Here is a 22,072-nt window from a genome sequence, read left to right as displayed (position 1 = left end):
TGCATCAAACCGCACACATGCCCACCTCAGTATAGGTCATTGCCACGCACTGTCACCATCATGTTATGCATCGTCCTGTCACATGTAAAAGGTGAAACTTCTTTGGCAATCTAAATTTTAAATTTATAAGCCTGAACTAATAGTAACAGATATATGTCAGAGACTGAGAGAAAGATAAAGAGTAAAATAGTTTAGGTCTTCATATTTTTGTGTTCATATTTAAAGCATTTAAATGAGAAAAGTTTGCATAAAATATGAGTTATAATTTTTTAATTTTGGACATGGCAAATTCTGGGAAATTTTCCTATAGATTTGTAGGGACACACTGTAGTTGTAACTGATGCAATATCTTACTTTAAAAACAAAAGAAAAGCCACCTCTGTTGATTGATGGCACATTTTTCTGGTTATGTGCTGTAATTTTTCAAAGTGTTTCGTGGATTATTTGAATAACTTCATAACATAACATCACTGGTGCATATAAACTTTTAGTAGGTAAATAATCATAATATTTTACAATAAATCATACTTAATGAATCAGTAAGACATAATTTCAATTTTTTTGTTTCATTATACTTAAATAAATGTCTCGACTTTCAGTTCTTGGATGAAAAAATGATTGGAATGAGTAACGGGAGAAAACGACTTAGTGAAGCTAAGTATAAAAAGAAGGCCAAAATGAAAAAAAGAACAAGAATAAGTTTATTGTAAATGTTGAAAATTGACAATTTGTTTACAAGTGGAAGTGAAAGAGGTATTGAAAAACCGGGAACTTCGACAACATACACTGACACAATAACATCTAGAAAAGATGGAACTGATTTGAACCCTGAGGTTTTGAAAAAATGGATATTCATGTTTTTGACAAAAATGCGGTTGTAGAATCATCAATAAGTATAACAATTTAAGATGCGTCTCTGAACCAGACGTTAAGTAATGATCGCAACCAACAGTAAATCTAAACAAAGATCCAGCTTTATGGGAAATCAACGATACCTTAAGGAAGATTATTGCAAGGTGCGGTTTCGATTAAAACAAGTCTTGTGACTTCTCTAAAAGTGAAAAAATATTTGTTGATCAGCGTCTTTTCTTGCCAGTGAGTAACTTACAAAGGAAAATGAAAAATAATGAAGTAAATGACCGAAATTGGCTGGTTTATTCTGAAAGTAAAAGATCTGTCCTTGCGGGCACTGTTTAGTATTCGGTCCATTGGAAAATAAGACTTAGTTTGAGAACGAAAGATTAAATGACTGGAAAAATGCAACACCGAGTAACTCAGCATGAAAAATCTGCGCTTCATAAATGTAGTATTATTAGTTTGAAAGTTAGAAGTGAGAGTGATGGCCGACTCGACAATTTACTGCATGTCTAGATTGATGAAGAAATTACTTATTGGAGAAATGTTTTGAAGAGAGTTGTTGCCGTAGTGAAACGACTATGTTCAAGAGGCCTTGCTTTCAGAGGAAAAAATGAAAAGTTCAGTGATCCCCAAAATGGAAATTATTGTACGATATTGGAACTGTTAGCTGAATTCAATCCTTTTTTAGCCAGTCATATCGAATGATTTGGAAATCAAGGATCTGGAAGTACCAGTTACTTATCAAAGACCGTTTGTGATGAGTTTATTCTTTTGATGGGTCATCAAGTCTTAAAACAGATTGGAGATGAGATAAGAAGAGCAAAATATTTTTCCTGAATCATTGATTCAACACCAGATGTGGACCAACTTACTCTCGTCATTAAATAGGTTTTGGAAATAGGCAAAACTGTGTGAAAGATTTTTCAAGTTTTTGCCCCCAGAAGGACATAAAACTGAAAAAATGTTTTCTGCCATTATTTCAGAAATCAAAACACTGAGCATAAATACTGAAGACTGTCGTGGACAATCATATGATAATGCCGCGAACATGTCTGGTGTGTACAATGGCTTACAGTCTAAAATTCAAAGCCAAGCACCATTTGCTTTTTTCGTTCCTTGCTCTGCCCACTCTTAAAATTGAGTGGTAAATGCAGCTGCTGAATCTTGCACAGAAGCTTGTTGCTTCTTCATGTTGCTTCAAGAAATCTAAGATTTTTCTGGTGAGTTTGACACAATGCTGGCAAAAGTTAATGACTGAAATAGGGAAAAAGAAAAGCCTAAAGAGAGTAAATCTGACATGTTGGTCAGCTAGATAGGACACATGTAGAAGTTTGAGAGATTCTTAGCACAAAGTCCTTAAAACTTTGGAATCAATCAAGGATGACTGTACCAAAAAGCCTATAACCCGAAACAGAGGTAAAAATACTTTTAAATTTATAAAAACTGGAAATGGCAGTAATGTTTATTGTGTGGAATGAATTTTTTTTTGGAAAGAATGAACAAAGTGAATGTTCAAATTCAGGCTCCTACCACAGATCTGATCACTGTTGCTAACCTTTGCAAATCTCTTTGTAAATTTTTCGTAGCTGAAAGAGAAAATGTTATGAATTATGAAAAAAAGGTGATGGGATTAAGCGTCTCAAAGAAGTATACAAAAGACATGGGAAAAAGACAACCAAAAAGGAAAAATAAGATATGAAAATGACTGCGAGTGATACTTTTAGGGTTAACACATTTCTCGTTCTCATTGATGGACTCGTATCCGAATTATAAAAGCGACAGGAGGCCTACAACAGTTTCAATGAAAATTTTTATTTCTCACCAAAATGAGTGAACTGTCACCATCAACCCTTACGGAAAAAGCTCTTCTCTTTTCTGGGAAAAAACGTATCCTAATGACTTAGAAACTAACTTAGTTCAAGAATGCATACACTTTCAATTCTACCTTTCTTCTGGAAATTTTTTGTTTGAAACCAGATTCTGGATCATTGGTAAAATTTATCTTCGTTCTTGCGAAAACAGAATTTGCTAAACATTTATACAAACTTGAATATAGCAGTTCGCATGGCTCTATGTACACCAGCGACAAATTGTTTGGGTGAGAGAAGCTTTTCTTGCTTAAAAAGGGTGAAAAATTATCTAAGATCTACCTTAAGCCCAGAAAAGCTAAACGCCTTGGCTCTTTGTCCCTAAATCAGAACTAATGAACAAAATATACCACGATATAATTGATAATTTTGCAAATAGAAAATCGTGCAAAAAGGTATTGTAAAACTTTTATAACTTATTTAATTGGATTTTGTCGTCACCATCGTCCGGATTGTAACCAAATAATTCAATATTTTATTTTTTAAACCTGTAAGCAAGCTCAATAAAAATTATTATTTACTTTTACTGAATGTATATTATTGTGTAAGTACCTAGTATTAAAGCATACCTTACCCCGCCTTATTAGTAGTCCATGACTAAATTTTTATTAGCTCAGAAATATACCTAAAAACTATTTCTTGTGCAATCTTGATTAAATTGTTGGGTTGTAAAAATAATCTAGGAACTAGACACATTGATCCCCTAGTTCACAATCATACTAATAACGGGAAAAAGGTGGTGTAATTAGGACGATAGTGTACCAATCATAAAGTTACAATTTGATTGACAAAAAAATTGTAATTAATATGATTGTGAACTAAGGTATCGAATTGTAGAGTTTGGTAAGGGCAGCAATTTTTGAATAGTCTACTGTTGGCAAATGTGTAAATCCCCCACTGATTACAGTACATTATTTCACTAGAGTTGGCAGATAAGTACTTCACACACTGAAACAATATTTATTTAATCTCTCAGTTTTACCGATTAAAGCTCCAATGTTTTTCACACCAGATGGTTGAAAACATAATGATATTTACTACAGATGGCAAGAGTAAATGTTTTTTGTTATTCACGATATTTAACACCCCAGGCAGTAAGACGTCAAAAAAAAATTCTAAATTTTATTCTCCCAAGCTGTCAGTGATGGAACAAATCAAATTCAAAAAGTGTGCCGAGGTCGCACTTATAATAAACATAGAACATTATTACGATCTTTGAATGTTCGTCAAACTAGTCCAAAACTTCTTAAATACAGTGAACGACAAAAGATCGCATGCACCGTAACTTCTAAATGAATCGTCGAGGAAAGGCAAATATAATGTTTCTGTATTGAGAAAAGAGGGACATGTGATGCATTAACATTGAAACTTTGGTAACCGATTCGAAAAAAAAAAATAATTCGTTGACGAAAAAGGGCATATTGTGCCAACAGCTGTGTGACCCACTCCCTCACCATTTTCTTCATTCCTAAAAAATTATAAATATCTGGCTAAAAATATATATAATAATTCTCATTCCATGCCACAAAGCCTGTTACAAATTAAATGTAGGAAAACAGTGTCAGCATGAATAAAATCTAATTTAGTAAAGCATAATATGCTATATTATACCTATATTATAGGTATGTTATGTTTTTATCTATTCCTGGTGTATTAAAAGCTAATATTGGTTCATTTAACTACATATATAAATATATAGAGAGGGTCGAAAACATGGGTGTTTGTGCTATGGAATTAATTATGCTATGAAGAATAACTCTAAATTCGAACAACAAACTTCAACAGCAGGTTCATAACATGAAAAGTATTGCTTCATGTGTGTATTAAGGCAGGTATACGGCCTTGAAGTTAAAGCTTAACAACAAGTTTAAAAAAAATAATAATGTATTTCAGATGGAACACTAATCATCTTTTATAACTTTTAATTGAAAAAAAGTTATACAACCATCGCAAGACTTGTGGCTATTGTAAAATTAAGCACTGAAATATTGGGGGCAACACAATTATTGACAGTATATTTTTTGTGACTTTTCTTAACACGCGAAAAACTGTATTGCACCTTATCATCATTGAATAGCAATTAGCAATGTAAATTACATTAAAAATTGTTATCGAGCTTTATATAATTTTAATTTCAGAGTAAAATCCCGCCGGCCTCAAAGAGAATTTAATCCAGTTCCTCTGAGTACGGCACCTGGGGATGGGAAATATCTTGCTTGCTCATCAGAGCTTGCTGCTTCCTACAGTGCAAATCAACATGAACATGGAAGGGCCAGTGTCGCCATTGCGACAACTTTGTTCTAGAGTGCGAATGTCAGGAAGATTCGAGAGTGCGAATGTCAGGAAGATTCGAGAGTGCGAGGGTCGGGAAGATTCGAGAGTGCGAGGGTCGAGAAGGTTCAAGAGTGAGAATGTCGGGGAACTGTTATTCATACATTATTAGTTTACGAATTTATTTTATACTGTAGTTATTATCTGATTTGTTTTTGTACTGAATCACTGTGTATGTTGTGTCATTTGTGCTTGTGTCTTTTGTGTAAATTCATTTTATTTATGTTGTGTTTTTGTCTTTATTTTGTGCCTACCCCTTAAGTTTTAAAACTGTTATTTGGCATATTACAAATAAATAAATAAATAAATAATGAATTTGATTAAGGCTAAGATTCTATGTGAGGAAGAAATCAATTGATTGATGTGATGATGGCAGTATAGCTTGGAATCAAGAGTATTGCCATGATCGTTCATGAAAGAAGCTATAGAAATTGGTGCATTATCTGATTTGTAGTCATATTGAATAGGGTGAAGTTTCCTTGTGAACTTATAACGGTTCGTTACATACACAAATAAACAGATGTTCAACGCCGATTGTAATTTTGTTGTTTTTATTTTTTCATATAGAATGCACAGACGAATTAAAACACTTTCAATACTTTGCTCACTCATTCCAGTCGTACATTCGCCTGTCGAGAAATGATCGCAGCCCGGGCGATGAAAATTAATAAAAAATATAACTTCGCTTAAATCTTTCAGTATCCGAAATCTGTAATTATACAAAAATCAGTATGGCCTCAAATACGGCCGCACCTGGTGAAAAAACCGCGAGCCGCCAAAATGCGGTCTCGCCTGGCAGCGATCGCCCGACGACTACTGATGAACTCATGACACGTCTCCTCCACACAGGGAGTATACGTCACATGACCTCACCGACCAATCACACGCACGCTTCATTCACTCTTACAGATACAAACCAATAGGAACACAGAACACATATTGAAAACAGTTTTCTCTCCGTAGAGCTAGGGACTTTACATTCTCCTTCTCTCTCCCACACCGTGAGACAGCAGTTATCACACATTTCCCACGACCAGTGGGGAATCCCAGCTTTTATCTCAGTTAGCGGGAAAGCACTGTTTCCTTCTCACTCCCACTTACAGGCCTCTCATGCCTCTCTTTCTAACCATCACACCAGACACAGTCCCTTGTTCTAGAATTATTATGCAACACGTTAATGAAATTTTAAGAACAGCAATTATAAAACAAATTACTTGACAAAATTAAACTTATTTAGAAAAACTTGAAAAAGTAGGCCAAAACAGGCAAAAATCTAGTACAGCGACTTATTTGAGAATAATTACATAAAAAATAGTTATGATTAAAAATGTCTAATAAAATATAAAATACCTTCTTAAAACACATAGCAAGTGAAAAATATCAACCCTAAAATATATAACAAACAGTAAAACATCATTAGAAAGACTTTTTTAAGAAATATTTACATGCATAAAAATAGTTTAAAAGAAAAATATTTATTTAGGAGGGCAGGGTTCTTGCAATGTTACAAACGTAATAATATTGGATTTTCCTTCATTAAGAGCAACAAGATTGGAACTATACAAATTTTTAATTTTCATTAATATGAATTGAGGTAATGTTTCTGGAAATTTTTAAACTGTCATCAAATAAAAGATGGAAAGAATGATTAATAGCTGTAGTGATATCATTAATGAAGTTGTTGAAGCGTAACGGTAACGTATGCCGCCGAGCCGTACCGTTGTCGTCCGGCCACAGACCAGGTTTGATGAACTTCAGTCTAGCCAGTGGCAGGGAACTCGCACCACACAAAGCAACATCTGCCCATTGTCTGCTGGTAACTGTATGTGCGCAAGCATCTGCATTGGAATCATAGTGGAAATATGGCTTCCAAGTGAGAGCATAATGCTTCATGTTCAAGTATTTTAGAACAAAAACTGTAAGTATTACGGCATGTAGCATTTTGGTCGCACTTTAGTTTTAAGCAAGTCAACTGTGCGCACAATTTTACAAAATAAGGACTCTAGCAAACGTTTATGTAAGTCTAATGCTGTTGGTTGTACTAGTGGGAATATATTTGACATTAGATACCGGAACAGAAATGAACAGATAATTCACATGGAAAGGTTGTTAAAGGTTGTTGGAAAAAGTACAATGAAAAAAAAAAAATCGGGACCTGATAGGATTGGTGTGAACCAAGCAGTGATATGCAAATAAGCACTTTACATTTGGAAAAATTTAAATGTAAATATCAGGACAGTAATATTGGTTTCATTGCCAGTAAAGGATGGTTTGGAAAGTTTGTGGAAAGGTACGTGATGTGAGTTGAAGGTCATGCCCGGGCAGGCAAGCCAACCAGCCAACTGAAGATAAGTAAATAACCACCTATCTCTACATTTGTCACACAAAGTATTCCATGGTAGGCTTATAAAGATAAATGGTGTGACATATTTATGGTTGAGTGTTATTCTACACATTTATATTATGTAAAGAATATTTCCCTACACATTTTGGTACACATTAAGCCTGCTATTTATGGTGACTAATGCTTCAGATTACACGATTTCAAATAACACGAACATATTTAGGTACAAATTAGTCGTGCTAAGTGAAGGATTGCTGTACACATTTTATTCAAATGTGGAAAGAAGAAGAAGAAAAAAAACAAAACACCTCTCTTCTTATTAGTTTATGCTTTATATTTTCATTATCTTATAGTTTAGGCCAAGAAATAACTGTTTATGGCATGAGAAAACATTTTACAAAGTATTTTACATACGTTTAGCCTTGTCCCTGTGTTTTTATTTACTCTAGTTGTTATTACAACATCCAGAAATGTAAATACACATTGTGTAGGTTCTGCCCAGTTTATGCCAAATAATAAGAGTTGGTTTATTTAGTGGGATAGGCATGAATTTAAATCCTTACATTTTAACACTGCAGATGTTGTACATTCACTCAGCAGGGATAAAATGTGAATATTTTATTTTTTACCATTGCTTGACAGCAAGATTTTGATATTGTAAACAATTTTTATGAAATAATAGCGTGATAGTGGAACTTAAGCTTCGATCAGGGGCGTGCCTAAGGGGGGGGGGGGGGGGGGGGACGAGCGGGACCGGACCCCCCCCAGGGCTAAAAATATTTTAATATTAAATTCATAAAATGAAAAAAATATATATTTAGTATTATATTAAAATAAATTCAATGACACAAGCATAAATGTTTAATTAAACTTAGTTCACTTTCCATTTTTAGCGTAGCTAAACTACTGTAAACGGATATATACGAAGCATCCCTTCCCGACAAGCTCATAAATAATGGACTCACCCGTACTTTCCATCACAGGTAGTGCGCCCTCCCCCGCCCTCGCCATGAAAAGGACTCGTCCAAAAGTGCCAGCGCCGTTGTGAGTTGTGACTGTTGTGAGCTTTGTTCTCTGTTCTCAGTTCTCACTACTCAGTCATCTAGTGCAGTGCGTGTGTGTAGAACTCAGCTGAGCTAGTGTCGTGCGCCGACAAGTGACGTTTGTTCCACTAGTGAGAGGTTTTTACTAAATATGAGTGAGAATAAACGTAAAGCTAGTAATCAGGGTACGCTCTTTAAGTTTTTCAAGAAGCAAACTGAGCCTGAGGAAGCTCCAGATGACACAGAAAAGGCGGGATCTGGATCTATGAACATACCTATACCGACCGAAAATACTGAAGTGCATAGAAAACCTGAAGAGGATGGCAATTATAGTTGCAACTTAAATGCTTTCCATCCTAATGACATAGGATTATATATTCACGGACAGGTAAATATAAAATTGTTTGCTGTATGCTGTCTATCCATTAATTACAGTTAAAATATTATTATTTATTAGACTACCTTTATTAAAAATTTAATTTCAATCATTGCTTATTCATATTTTTATTTATTTCAATCATTTACTATGAGTAGGCTGTGTTTTATCGTTTGACAATATCTTGGTTCAAGTATGTGGGATGCTATAAGACATGTTTCTAACTGGAACGGTTCTGACGAACGATCACTGAGTGGACTTTAAAATTAGTTTACTCAGTGAAGTCTTGCAAACATATTTTAGTCTTCGCTAGTGGGTTTTTATTCACGAAAAATACAAGCACACATTAATTTTCATGTCAGTATTCCCTAATGGTGGCTGTATAATTTTAGGTAACCGAAGAAGAAAAGGAGAAACTTTTGACGGATGCTTGGGTGCCAGATGAAAATTTCAAATTCCCGTCTACGCAGTTTGGGAAGCGCCAACTGAAATTTCAGTACAGCTGGCTAAAATCAAAAGAGTGGGTAACCTATTCAAAAAAACTGGACGTAGCTCTGTGTAAATATTGTTTTTTATTTGCTCCATGTGGAGCAGGAAAACAGGGATTGCCACTTGGAAGGTTGGTCACATCAAAGTATTGTGATTGGAAACACGCTCTTGAAGATTTTTCCAAACATCAGTTAACGTCTTACCACTCAAAATGCAAACTTGATGCTGAAAACCTTTTATCCATCAGGCATGGCGCAAAGCAGAGCGTTATTGCTCAAATAGATAAGAGTGGAGCTGACCAGGCCAAAGAAAATAGACGCCTTATAACGTTATAACTCCTGTGGTAAAAACTGTTATATTTTGTGGCAGACAAGGTTTGGCCTTGAGAGGTCACAGGGATGGAGGTATGCTCAACATTACAGACGACCAAGACATTGTTGAAAACGAAGGTAATTTTCGAGCACTTTTGAAAATGCGGGTTGAAAGTGGTGACGAAGACTTTAAAAGGCATTTGATGAATGCAGACAAAAATGCAACATATATAAGCGCAAAAACGCAAAATGAAATTATATCAACATGTAATGATATAATTTTGGCTAAATTGGTGGCTAAAGTAAATGCTGCTCAGTGTTTTACGGTAATAGCTGATGAGACTACTGACATTTCATGCACAGAACAGCTGTCACTTTGTGCCAGATACATTGATCAAGAGACATTAACCATAAGAGAAGATTTCCTGCAGTTTGTTCCAGTTTATGATTTGACTGGAAAGGGATTGAGCGATATTATTTAAAAAAAACTAAGAAGTTTTGGCATATATACAGAGTACATACGAGGTCAAGGGTATGACGGGGCGTCTGCTATGGGTGGTGCTTTTAATGGTGTGCAGGCGTTCATAAAAAAAGAAGTTCCAAGCGCATTGCATGTCCATTGCAGCAGCCATTCTTTGAACTTGCCTATATCAGATGCTTGCAACAGTACCATGATAAGAAACTGTATGGGATCAGTAAGTAAAACTTACGATTTTCTACACACTCCAAAAGAGCAACCAGTTTTAAAGAAATTCTTGGAGAAAAAATCCAATAAACTGATGCAATGTAGTCCTACCCGATGGATCCAGCGGCATAAAGCAATAATGGTTTTTGCTGAAAACTATGAAGCAATACTGAGGAGTTTAGAAGACATATCAAACTGGGATGATCGAGAAAGTAGCTCAAACGCCAATGTACTGCATTGCGCCTTGACTAAGGCTGAGTTTATTTTATCACTGTTCGTAATAAAGAAGATATTTTCTTTCAGTCTTTCGTTAACAAAGTATTTGGAGACAGAATACATTGATCTTACAAGTGCTATAAACTGTGCAGAATCAACAGTAAATGTACTGAAGGAAGTAAGGGAAAAGGCTGATGAAGAATTTTCTGTAATTTTTAAAGATACTCAAGATATATGCAAGAGGGAGGATATCTCTATAGACATCCCTTGAACAACATCACGGCAGACGTGCAGACAAAATGTAGAAAATGATGGTCCTGAATCTTACTGTCGCACGTCCCTGTTTATTCCCTTTGCTGACCACTTTATCAGTCAGCTTACTGAACGCTTTATCTCCCACAAGGTTGTTCTAACATCTTTTGATGTTTTGACAAACTCAAAAATGGAAAATAAAACTATTCAGGTGTCATGTGAAATACTTTTCAAGATGTACCAAAGTGATTTAGTGTCATACATCGAAGGGCCAGCTGAACTGTATGGCGAAATTAAAATATGGCACCAGAGATTAGTTGCTGTCAACCAAATTCGAGAAGAGACCCATAAACAGTCAAAGACGACCAAGCATTTAAATAAGATATCTGGAATCGAATCATTGCAGTCGTGCAACAAGGAATTGTTTCCGGCTGTCTTCAAGCTTTTACAGATTCTGGCAAAATTGCCGGTCACTTCGTGCAATGCAGAACGGTCTTTTTCTACACTCCGCTACTTAAAGGACTATTTTTAGAAACTCTAGTAAAAAAACAAGACTTAATGGCCTAGCTTTGCTGTATATCCACAAGGACGTTAGTGTAAGTTGTGAGGAAGTGCTAAACAAACTCTCTAAAAAACCAAGAAGGCTAAACATTAAGCTGTAAGATACAATATTTTACATCATATACCAATGTACTGGTGTTTATTCTAAAGTTTAAAATACAAAACATATTTGTTTATTGTCTCTAAAAAAAGAAAAGTTTGTTTTATTTTGCCTTATTATTCTAAAAACGTTTTCACGATAAACAACAAAAATTAAACGCAGTAAATTAAAAATATTTCCGATACTCACAATTAAAGAATGTTGGAGTAAACTGACTTCATAAAACTGACTTTTATGAAGTTACAGCCAGTATTTTTAGATAGCCTAAATCAGCAATATTGAACACGTATTTTTCAAAATTTTCCCGGGGGAGGACCCCCAGACCCTCAGCCTAGCTGGGGGGTATTCCATACCCACCCGGCCCCCCGGAAAGGCCTTAGCCTTCAGCCTGACACCCCCCCCCCCCCCAGAGCAAAATCCTGGGCATGCCACTTGCTTCAATAGTAAATTTTTTCAGGTAATTTAAAAAGTTTTAGTGAAAGAATATGCAGGGTGGCCACTATATTTGTGATAAAAAATTCCAGGTTTTTTCCAGGTATTTTCAAGATTTTCCAGGTTTTGCAATATATATACAAAATGACATGTTTTTATTTATGTAATACATGATACAAAGCACACATTTTAAAACACGGAACTGTATAGTACTAAATATAAAACAAAAATGCACAAAATGTGATACATACCCAACTAAAAAAACAGGTGGCAGTTTACTAAAGATATATTTGCCACATAACTTTAACCTTTTTTGTGTTTAAAATTTCTTCGTCTATGAGAGCGGTCTGTTTTAAGGCATCACTCATTATTTTGACTTTTTTTGCCTTAAGTTCCCTGAGGTTCTTTTCTGTTTTTTTTTTTTTTGAACCAAATATATTTGGTATATTTTGTGCGTATTAAACAGGGCACAACACTGGCCGGCTGGTGGTTGTTTTCAATCAAAACGTGGCTAAAGAACTTGCATGGATCAAGCTGAAAACATCAGGCTATACGTGTAAGTTATAAGGAATCTTATTAGTGTCATGAATTAAGATATGTTTTTCGAGTAGATATACACATCGACCTACCGGATGCTCGCCCGCGTCTTGTTTTAACTGTCGCAGCGATGTTTATTTTGACAGCTCAAGCAATTATCTTTTCCCGTGAGTTGATAGAAAAAGGTCGCTTCACACAGCATAAAAAAAGGAGCTACGCCACTTATTCCCCACGCAGGAAACACACTGGCTGCTGTCTGTCATCCCCCGCATTTCCCCCTTCATTTCTTCTAACATTCCACGTCCCGCCTCTCGCGCGAGCAATAACGAAGCGATGTAGCAGTAGCACCACGCATTGGGTCGTGTTTATGCTTTGCTGGTGACCGCAGGAGGTCCAACATGCTTTTATTCGGTATATATGATCTTTCATTGCGTTTTTTTTTAAATATTTTTTTCTGTTTTTCACATTTTGGTCAAAATTTCCAATTTTTTTATGGTTCCCGAGAATGTACTCGTAAAATCACTGCTTCGTTAAATCCGGTGTTCGTGAAATCGGGGTTCTGGTGTACATAATAATTATATGTTTAGTATTATTATTTTACAAATTTTAAGTGAACATAGCATTACCGACGTTAAAGGTAAGTTAATGCGGAAGGTTTATCGGCCGGCCTCAACACGCTGCGAATATTCATAAAAAAACGTGTTGTGTCGTTAGTTACTGGACATATTTGACAGTTTATTGATAAGCGATGGATTACAAGACGTCGTAGTTTATAACACCGCTAAACCGTTGGAAGCTACTAGTATAAATTAAAGTACTAATAAAACTTTGTTACAGGAAGCGTGGGCTTCATCCTGAGCAGGTTGAGTGGAAACAAAATTCTGTAACTTGCAGGTTTCTTGATTGGTTATTTATAACTCTATTGTAATTCTTAGATTTGGCATGGCTTGTAAATGCTCCCCTACCCATCGTATCGATCTTGAAACTTTTATTGCATATCTTGCATCTCGCACAAGTTCTGTCTTTCGCATCCTCAGTAGCCCATGGAACCTCAAGACTCATAACGACAGGAATACCTAGTAGACATTGCCGCAATAGCTTCCTAACAAACTGCACAGCGTAAGACTAAAACCGCTCGAAGACTTGTACTGAACAGAACAAATTAGAACAACACTGTACACGAATATTAACGTAATAGTAATTATGAATTAATATTGAAGTTGTTCATGCTTTTTGTATTCAACATTGTCAGAAATGTTGACGTTATATTAATTTTGAATTAATATTGAATTGAATAAAACGTCTGTTACCTGAAACCTTTTACCTTGATTACCCAACTGCTCCAATCACGTAATCCGCAGTCCTAGCCAGCCTCTGGTCTTCCTTCAATCCCTAATAGGCCCCCACCTATTACATATTCATACTAGTGTATTGAGTTTGTGAAGGTGTGCTTTGAAGTGTTTATGTAAATTTGTAAATTTGTAATATTACAAATTCCCTCTCCCCACATTCAGATCGCCCTATTCATATTATTTAATGTTTTACTTTGCTTGGATTAATGTATTTGTTCTGTTGAATGTTTTGTTTGCTATATTTAGGGCCGGTTTCACAAAGTCTGTTTAAAGTTTCGGTTATCTAATCAAACGATTAATTTAAACAGGACATTAAAGTACTGATTATCATTTGACTGTTTCCCAACATACTTTTAACGAGTGTTTAACTAAACAATGGTTAAGGGAAATATGGCAACCAGGCGATGACGTATCGGATCATGAGTGGCTGTCATGCTGCCTTTGTTTGTTAATTTTGGCTAGTGTTTAAGGTTCGGTTAGAGAAAATTGTAAACAAACATCAATATGGACGAAAATAAGCGGCCACGATCCGGAAATTTTCTTGCTTCGGAAACAGAGTTACATATATCTTTAGTGGAAAAGTATGCCAGTATCGTAGAATGCAAGAAAACTGATGCGGTTACATGGCGACAAAAAGAAGATGCATGGCAAAGGATTACTTGTTATGTGCGATAGCAAGTAACTTGACATAAAAAGGAATTTTTATGTTGAATACGATATTTCATTTTATATTTTTATTCATTTTATACGTCAAGTTGCTTGCTATCGCACGTACCAAGTCGGCGATCCGCGCCTCCATACTGCTAAAAAACATCCCTGGCAAGGGTTGACGCCTGAGCTTGGTTAAACAGTAGGGACTCACGTCATTATTTTTTTTTTGTTATTTACATTTCAATAGCCTATGACGTGACTGTCATGTGACAACATTATCCAATTACAAAAAAAAATATATTTGATACTAGTAAACAAGAAACAATGGCGGCGACAGCATGAATGCAAAGGTATAGTGATGGAAAATAAAAACTGCAATTTCTCCTAAACTATTTGGAATTTTTTATCTCCGGTTTTTTTTATTAAATTTCAGGACGGTTTAGAGAATGGAATGAAGTTAATTTAGAATTTTTAAGTATATTCATTAAGGAATACCCCTAAACTACACACTACGTAAGTCTTCATACCTGTAGAAATAATTTTGATGTGGGTACAACCAATAGCTCTTACTACTTTTGTAAACCGTGCTACATTGTAAAATTCTTCATGTGTAACAGCCGATATTGTTCATCTGTCTCGGGAAATGCAATATATTCTCTGCGGAGCACTGCTACCACAAGAGTAACCTTTTTTACAATACAACATACAGTGCTCTTGTGTAAACCGAAGTAATCACCAACGGAAATTAAAAACCCATCAGATGCATAAAACCTTAAGGTTACTAGAAGTTGGTCAATAGGAGAGACAGAAAAATTCCTGAAAACAAAAATACTTGTTTATACTCACATGTTTACATAGCCAAATAAATTTCAAATGGATGCTCACACAAAAAGTACTTTTATTTTGTTTGCTTGTAATAGCTTAACAAGAAAAAAGCCATCACTAACCTGTCTGTGGGCACTTCCAACTGTCTTTCTTTTTTTTTGCAACAGTGCTAGGACTGTATTTTTGCTAAGCCGAAACCTCATTGCAAAATCACTTTCATTCATTTGAAAGTGATTTGGCCTTACTGGAAATATTCGTGGTCTATTTAAATAATCAACAATTTCTTCATCATCATCTTCAAACAAAATGTTCAATTCATTCGCCATCATCACTGCGGCACTTCAATCAATTATCACTGTTTTGCATACCATGTGGTTTCAAACAGCTTCAAAAATATACATAACCTCAAAACTATCAGCAGTAGCCAACTAATCGGAACCTCTTCTTGTGTTTAACTTAACCATAGGTTACCATCAGTTAATCGGCTGATTACTGTTAACCCTATATTGAGAAACAGGTGATTCTACTAACCAGCACTTACATTTTAATCAGAAGATAATCGGACGATAACCAGACATTGTGAAACCGGCCCTTAGTGTCAACTTCAGTTTATGTCTGTATTAAAAGTAAACCTATTAGAGTACCCTAGAGAGAAAGATTCTCATAATTGTTTTACTTACACTGAGCTTAGTCAGACTGGAATTGATTGAATTGATTATAGAATACAGAGTTACTAACCTACACTCTCATACTACTTAATGAAACCGACTAATCTCCACCTATGGAATTTGAAATATTTATCTATTTATGTCTGTAATATTGAAGGGCCTTGTAAAGAATGGTTTCTATGTTAAAATATTAGCTGTCGATCATGAGACTTGGAGTCACATTCATATAGTATCTGTAATAAAACATGGCCAAAGAAACTAGCATTTTAAATTTAGATTCGACAGAGTTAATATTTTTGATTTCATGGTAGATTTAGCTGGTCAGGTTAGTAATATTGATGGTGCAAAGGTTAGTTGCGTCATATATCCCGGAAGGAATTTATTACCAGACACTCAATTGCTAATATTCCGAATCCAATTATTCATAATGTTGAATAAGATTGAGGCATTCAATTATATAGAATTGGTCTCCCAAACTAGAGACTAACTCTGTAATGGATAGCTATGGAAAAGCACTACATGGATGTGTATTTTCTTTTAAACTAATTTCATCTCATTTATCATTTACGTATGATATTAAGGAAAAAATCAAACTGTGGAGCTGACAAAAGTTATGTGAGTTATATATTATTCTGCTTATTTAATTGATTTTTAACACATGTTAAGTTTTCTCTATTTAACTACACAGCAGTTATAAGTGATACTCATTTAAAAAGGTTCCTTATATAGCTAAACATTAACTTAAAATGGAAGCAGGAGCAAGACAAATTTGAATTTTTTTCACCAAGCTTGGCGAAAATCCTCCTCTAGCATACGAATGAATTTTTATGGGTTATGTTTGAAGATATGTAGAGAAAATCAAACTTAGGAGTGGAATGGTTAAAATATTAAGGCTATAAAAGACCTTAAGTTACAGACTTTAGAGGGGGATTCTTCAAGATAAGGTAAGTAAAAAAGTAAGTAAAAAAGATAAGTGTAATCTTGTCCTGCCTCGATCCGCAAAATAAGGTGTATGGTAAAAGAGGTGGGTGAATACCCTGCAGGTAGGCACTGATGTAGCATGGGCAAGGGGTATGTGAAGTATTGCACATGCACAACCTATTTCACTTCTCGAACTATTGGTCCAAGGTTAGCATGATACTATAGTCGCATACCAATGTCAGGTGTCTGGTTGCTGGCACACAGTAAACTACTGGGCTCATAGTGTACTCAAGCTGATCTAATTCATAACCCCTAACATCAACATTCCTTGGAGTCCCACTCCTTCATGGATTGAGGTAGGAAAAAAAAGTCACTTCTCTTATTAATAATGTTATCATCATGAATTTCCTTAAGACTGTAACGATAGTTACACTACACTGCATACAGCCTATGTTTATCCAGTATATGGGCTACCTTTGTTCCAAATTTCATGCAAATAAGTTCAGTAGTACCAATATGATTGAGTAATAAACATCCAAATATCCATTTTTTTTACAATTAGAAGATTAGTATAAAAACATCCAAACATCCATTTTTTTACAATTACAAATATTATTAGTAGACTAGAAGATAAAAACTTAAACAAAAGGTATATATCATCATTATGCAACTTAACAGTGGAATAAAATGTATTTCAGGTACAAAGGTAAATATGGTAAGGTCTAAAACTAGTTTAATAAAAACTTTAGAATGTTCCTGACTGACAAATTAATATCAACTATAAACCTTATGTATTCATACCTGTTTTGAGTATTTTATTCAAAATTTTAACTGCAATATGAAACTTTTATTGAATAACGAATGTGGTGTACTTGCATAACATGACTTTGGTCAAAATGGTAGACTTCTGAAACTGTGATGTGTACAACGCCAGAATTGTTTTACTGAAGTGTATGCCACCAAGAAATCAATAGCTCTGCAATTAAACTTAGCTTTTTCTACTTTACACAATACAGTAGAACCCCGATTTAACGAAGTGCTATGGTTACCGAAAATGTTTACTCTAAATCAATGTTTCGTTAAATCCGATTTTCCGATTTTCAATGACCCCCGCACTCATAATCGCGTCCCTACCGTTTCCATATCGTAGACAGGGTCGACGCTGATATCTTGTGCTGCCGTGCTATCTCAGACTTCGTCAACTTTACATCTTCAACGTCTTTTAATCTCGCTCGTACGGCCCCCGGTTCGTACGTACACCTCGGTCGTACATACAGATTTTCAGAAACCGTGAAAAATGAGGCATAAAATAAAAGTTTAAAAATATGTAAAGTGTAAGAAATACGTTAAAGTGTATTAAAATACAGTCGCAACCTGCAGCGTTTATAACAAATACGAGCTACATACACATTGCGTCACAGTAAAAAATAAAAAATAAAAAAATTGGCCGCAAATTGATGGAAAATTTCCGTCAATAGCGCGCCGTACGCGGAGAAAGGTCATTGTACTCGGTCAGCTGCTATTACGGCGCGGCGTAGCCGCCGGCTGACTCTCTTTGTTCGCTGAGCTGCGCAGCACTTATAAAAAACGTATTCCAAAAACTAAACACCGCGCACAAAGCTCTTACTGAGAATAATAAAGCTGTAGCAAACCGTATGTATTCGGTACCGAGTAACAGGTGCGCCATCTAGTAACGAGTAACGAAACATTACACACGGCTGCATCTCGTTACTCGCATTTTTCGTATGTTTTACGCATGCGCGCGCATATTCGATGAATTTGCGTGACAAAGAACGATGTTTGTTTATTAAGTAAAGTATAATTTGGAAATTCGTCGTCAAAGTTTTTTACTGTTTATTAAAGGTATTGTGTTTGTAGACAAAGTTTGAGATTGGAACAGAAACAACGTAAGAAAGTATTGTTTACAAATTAGAAATATGTTTTTGTTATCGCGTATTTTCACGTTTTTTCTTGTTCTTATCTTAAAAGAGATAGTATAAAAAAGCCGCTCTAATGAGATTTAATTGTTTCTTGGTTAACAAAAACTGTTAATTATCAAATATTGTTAATTGTTTATATTCTATTTATTATTATTTACGCGACGTCATACTGTACGCGTACGCAATACGACTCGATTCGTTGCTGCAACATAACATAGCATGTTATGCGGTATCAGAAGTAACGAGTAATGTAACGTGATACGATAGTAACGAGTACTAATTGTTATAGTAACGAATACATACGGGGACGCTTTTTTTCGTTACTTTTACACCTCTAGAGAATAATGATAGTTGCGTATTGGTGTGATGTGGTCACAATTTGAAAAAACCTGGAGGATGGGAAAGGGAATATTTGGAAACGTGTGATTATTGGCTAGCACTGTTACTATGCGGGCGTGTTTGGAAGCTAACGTGATGAGTCAAGCCAGGCATAGAAGAGGGGGAGGGGGATGCGGACAAAGAAACCCTTCATGACGTCATGTGTCGCGGACAGTCTATCTATCCAGGCGCGCGCAATGGCACGCACATACGCAATTCAATTACAGCGCCCGCAGTTTTTAAGCAATTTGAACAACTTTTTTAATTTTTTCGTATTTGGACAGATGATGCAAAGGCACATATTAATATATAGTACCTCCATTCTATTACTGACACCACAAAGTGTAATTTTTAATAAGATTCCATTACTATTTACTTTCATTTTTTGGAAATCTATATTATTATTTTAATAAATTGGTGTTTTTTTGATGGTTCCTGAAAACCTTTACGTTAAATAGCTGTTTTCGTTAAATCCGTGTTCGCAAAATCGGGGTTCTACTGTATATCCACACTTTCACATAATTATCTAGGGCAGTTATTTAAGAAGCAACGTAATGAATCAGAAAGTGAAAACATGCATATGAGACAGAATAATGAATAATCTAGAAGCAGTCGTTAGAAAATTGGGGTAAGCAGCACAGTGCACGGTAAGGTGGACATACCTTATTAACTCATGTTGGATTGAGAAAAAAACCATTAAACTTAAAAATATCAGTACTCTTACAATACATCAGATGACAGATACAAAATTCTTCGGTCACCTTTAAATTTGCACAAACATAAGTCTGGCATTTGGACATCCATATGTGTAAAATAATGAGCGCTATAGTACTGTGAGTGTAACCAGGCATGAATACTCACGTGCGAGACACAGATATCCTATCCGTGACGAGGGCATTCACGAGGTCGCTCTGCGGCTGATGCTGCTGCTGCCACAGCACGTACATGGGCGGGCCGACCTGTACAGACACAATAACGGCCAGCCTGTACTAACCTCACACAAACCCTCAACACCAGACAGCTTCTGCTGCCACAGAAATAACATGAGAAGTCTGAACTGTGCACACAAAGTAACGGCCCGCCTGCACACACCTCAACCAAACCCTCACCACCGGTCAGCTTTGGCTGCCACAGAACATACATGGGCGGTCTGAAATATGCACACACAATAATGGCGTGCCTGCATACACCTCAACGAAACCCTCATCACCAGACAGCTTCTGGTGCCCCATAACATTCATGGGTGGTCTGAACTGTTCACATACAATAACGGCACACTTGCACACACCTCAACCAAACAGCATCTGCTGCCACAGAACATTCATGGGTGGTCTGAACTGTGCACAAACAGGAACGGCACGCCTACACACACCTCAACTAAACCCTCACCACCAGACAGCGACAGCTGCAACAGCATGGACATGGGTGGTCCAACATGCAAACACTCTCTCTTTAACCAAGCCCTCACTACCAGACAGCGCTGTCACAGCAAGTACATTTGTGGGCTGGCATACGAATACACAGCTACTGCACGCCTGCGCACTCCTCTACATATGTACCATCAGGCCTCTTATGTTTGGTGACTAGAAATTTACCCTAGTAATTTTTTGTTACAGTTGTTTACATTGCTGATTTACTTTATCTTAGTACTTTTCTTTCCTTTTTTTGCTTTCTGATTTTTAGTTTATATATCTCATCATTTGTACTTAATATATATTTTTCATTATTTATCTATATGTTTATCACTACTAGTTTATACTTCAAATTATGTTAGTTTATTACCAACTTCAGTTAGTTGGTAATGTTTTTGAAATGAACTAATTACAGGGGCTGCGGAGTGATACATGTGACGTCGGCGGACAGCAGCGCAGAATGGGAGCAGCGATCAGCCAGGAGAGAGTGCAACTGGACAGCGTGCCGAGAGCACGTGAGTCTCGCCTGCTGTGCAAGATGCGTCATGCCCAAGTAACGGGTGTTTGAGTGTAACATGGGACAACAGGGAGTGCCATCCGGCTCACAAACTTCTGCACCCATGAACAAGGTAATAAAACGGGGAGCAGCTATTCAAACCCTGTTTTCAGGCCTGTATGACAAAGTGCAAGTTTTGAACCAGTTGCAAATTTAATGAATTTTGTCTTAAGCACTTTGATTTTAAAAGTCCCATTTTGTGAACATTTCAGGCACATTTCAGTGCTTTGGTTTTAGCTTTTTTTTGAAGCAAGTGTTTCGGTAAAATTACAGTGCCTAATTTACTTTCCTTGTCATGGTTACAAGCTACGAGTACCCTAAGGAAGCAAAAACTTTACAAAAGTTTATTATGTAGTTTACGAGGCATTAACTGAAATAGTTACGAGATTTGTGTGTCGTGAGTTTATGTGTCGGAGTTGAGAACCCCAGAGTAGTACAGAATAACTATAAATAACAGCCTTTGACATTGGTAAATTTATGTCGGGAAACAGAAAGTTTTGTGGGCTGCAGTGATTGAATCCTAGTTGGGTGTTTCCCATTTTGAATTAGAACATTGTGGTGTTGTGTAGCACACTTTGATGACTACTCACTGGACTTATCGGACAACCAACCAATGTTTAGGAATTTCACCTGCCTATGCATCATCTTTAGAAATCAAACTATTTATGAATTTGTTACGATTATTAATAAGGTTGCCGCTCGGCACTTTGATGTGAACTAAAATAGTTTTACCATAACTAGTGGATGTTAATAATTAGTTATAGTAGTTTTAGCACTGATCATCTGTTAGGCATACAGTTATGTATTTTTTATATATGTACTTTAGGAAGAATTAAGTTTTATGTATGATAAATTTACAGATATTCAGGCGACTGCCATATTTAATGAATAATGTGATTACGTTAATAGAGTGCTGTATATTTATTAATGAAGAATATAAACATGTTTAACAAAAACTAAAACTTA

The 22,072-nt window shown here is 35.9% G+C and overlaps 1 protein-coding gene across 3 annotated transcripts in view; it reads right to left on the bottom strand.

Moving 5' to 3' along the window:
* LOC134527290 (DENN domain-containing protein Crag) overlaps positions 1-22,072 on the bottom strand; it is a 771,918-nt gene that overhangs the window by 5,696 nt on the left and 744,150 nt on the right. For all 3 annotated transcript variants that reach the window (XM_063359840.1, XM_063359841.1, XM_063359842.1), the window contains one exon: positions 20,000-20,097. In XM_063359840.1, coding sequence (XP_063215910.1) covers positions 20,000-20,097 — 98 coding nt within the window. The remainder of the gene's footprint in view (positions 1-19,999; positions 20,098-22,072) is intronic.

The sequence above is a fragment of the Bacillus rossius genome, chromosome 1 (assembly GCF_032445375.1).
Source record: "Bacillus rossius redtenbacheri isolate Brsri chromosome 1, Brsri_v3, whole genome shotgun sequence".
Taxonomy (NCBI): domain Eukaryota; kingdom Metazoa; phylum Arthropoda; class Insecta; order Phasmatodea; family Bacillidae; genus Bacillus; species Bacillus rossius.
This window is presented reverse-complemented; position numbering and strand designations above follow the sequence as displayed.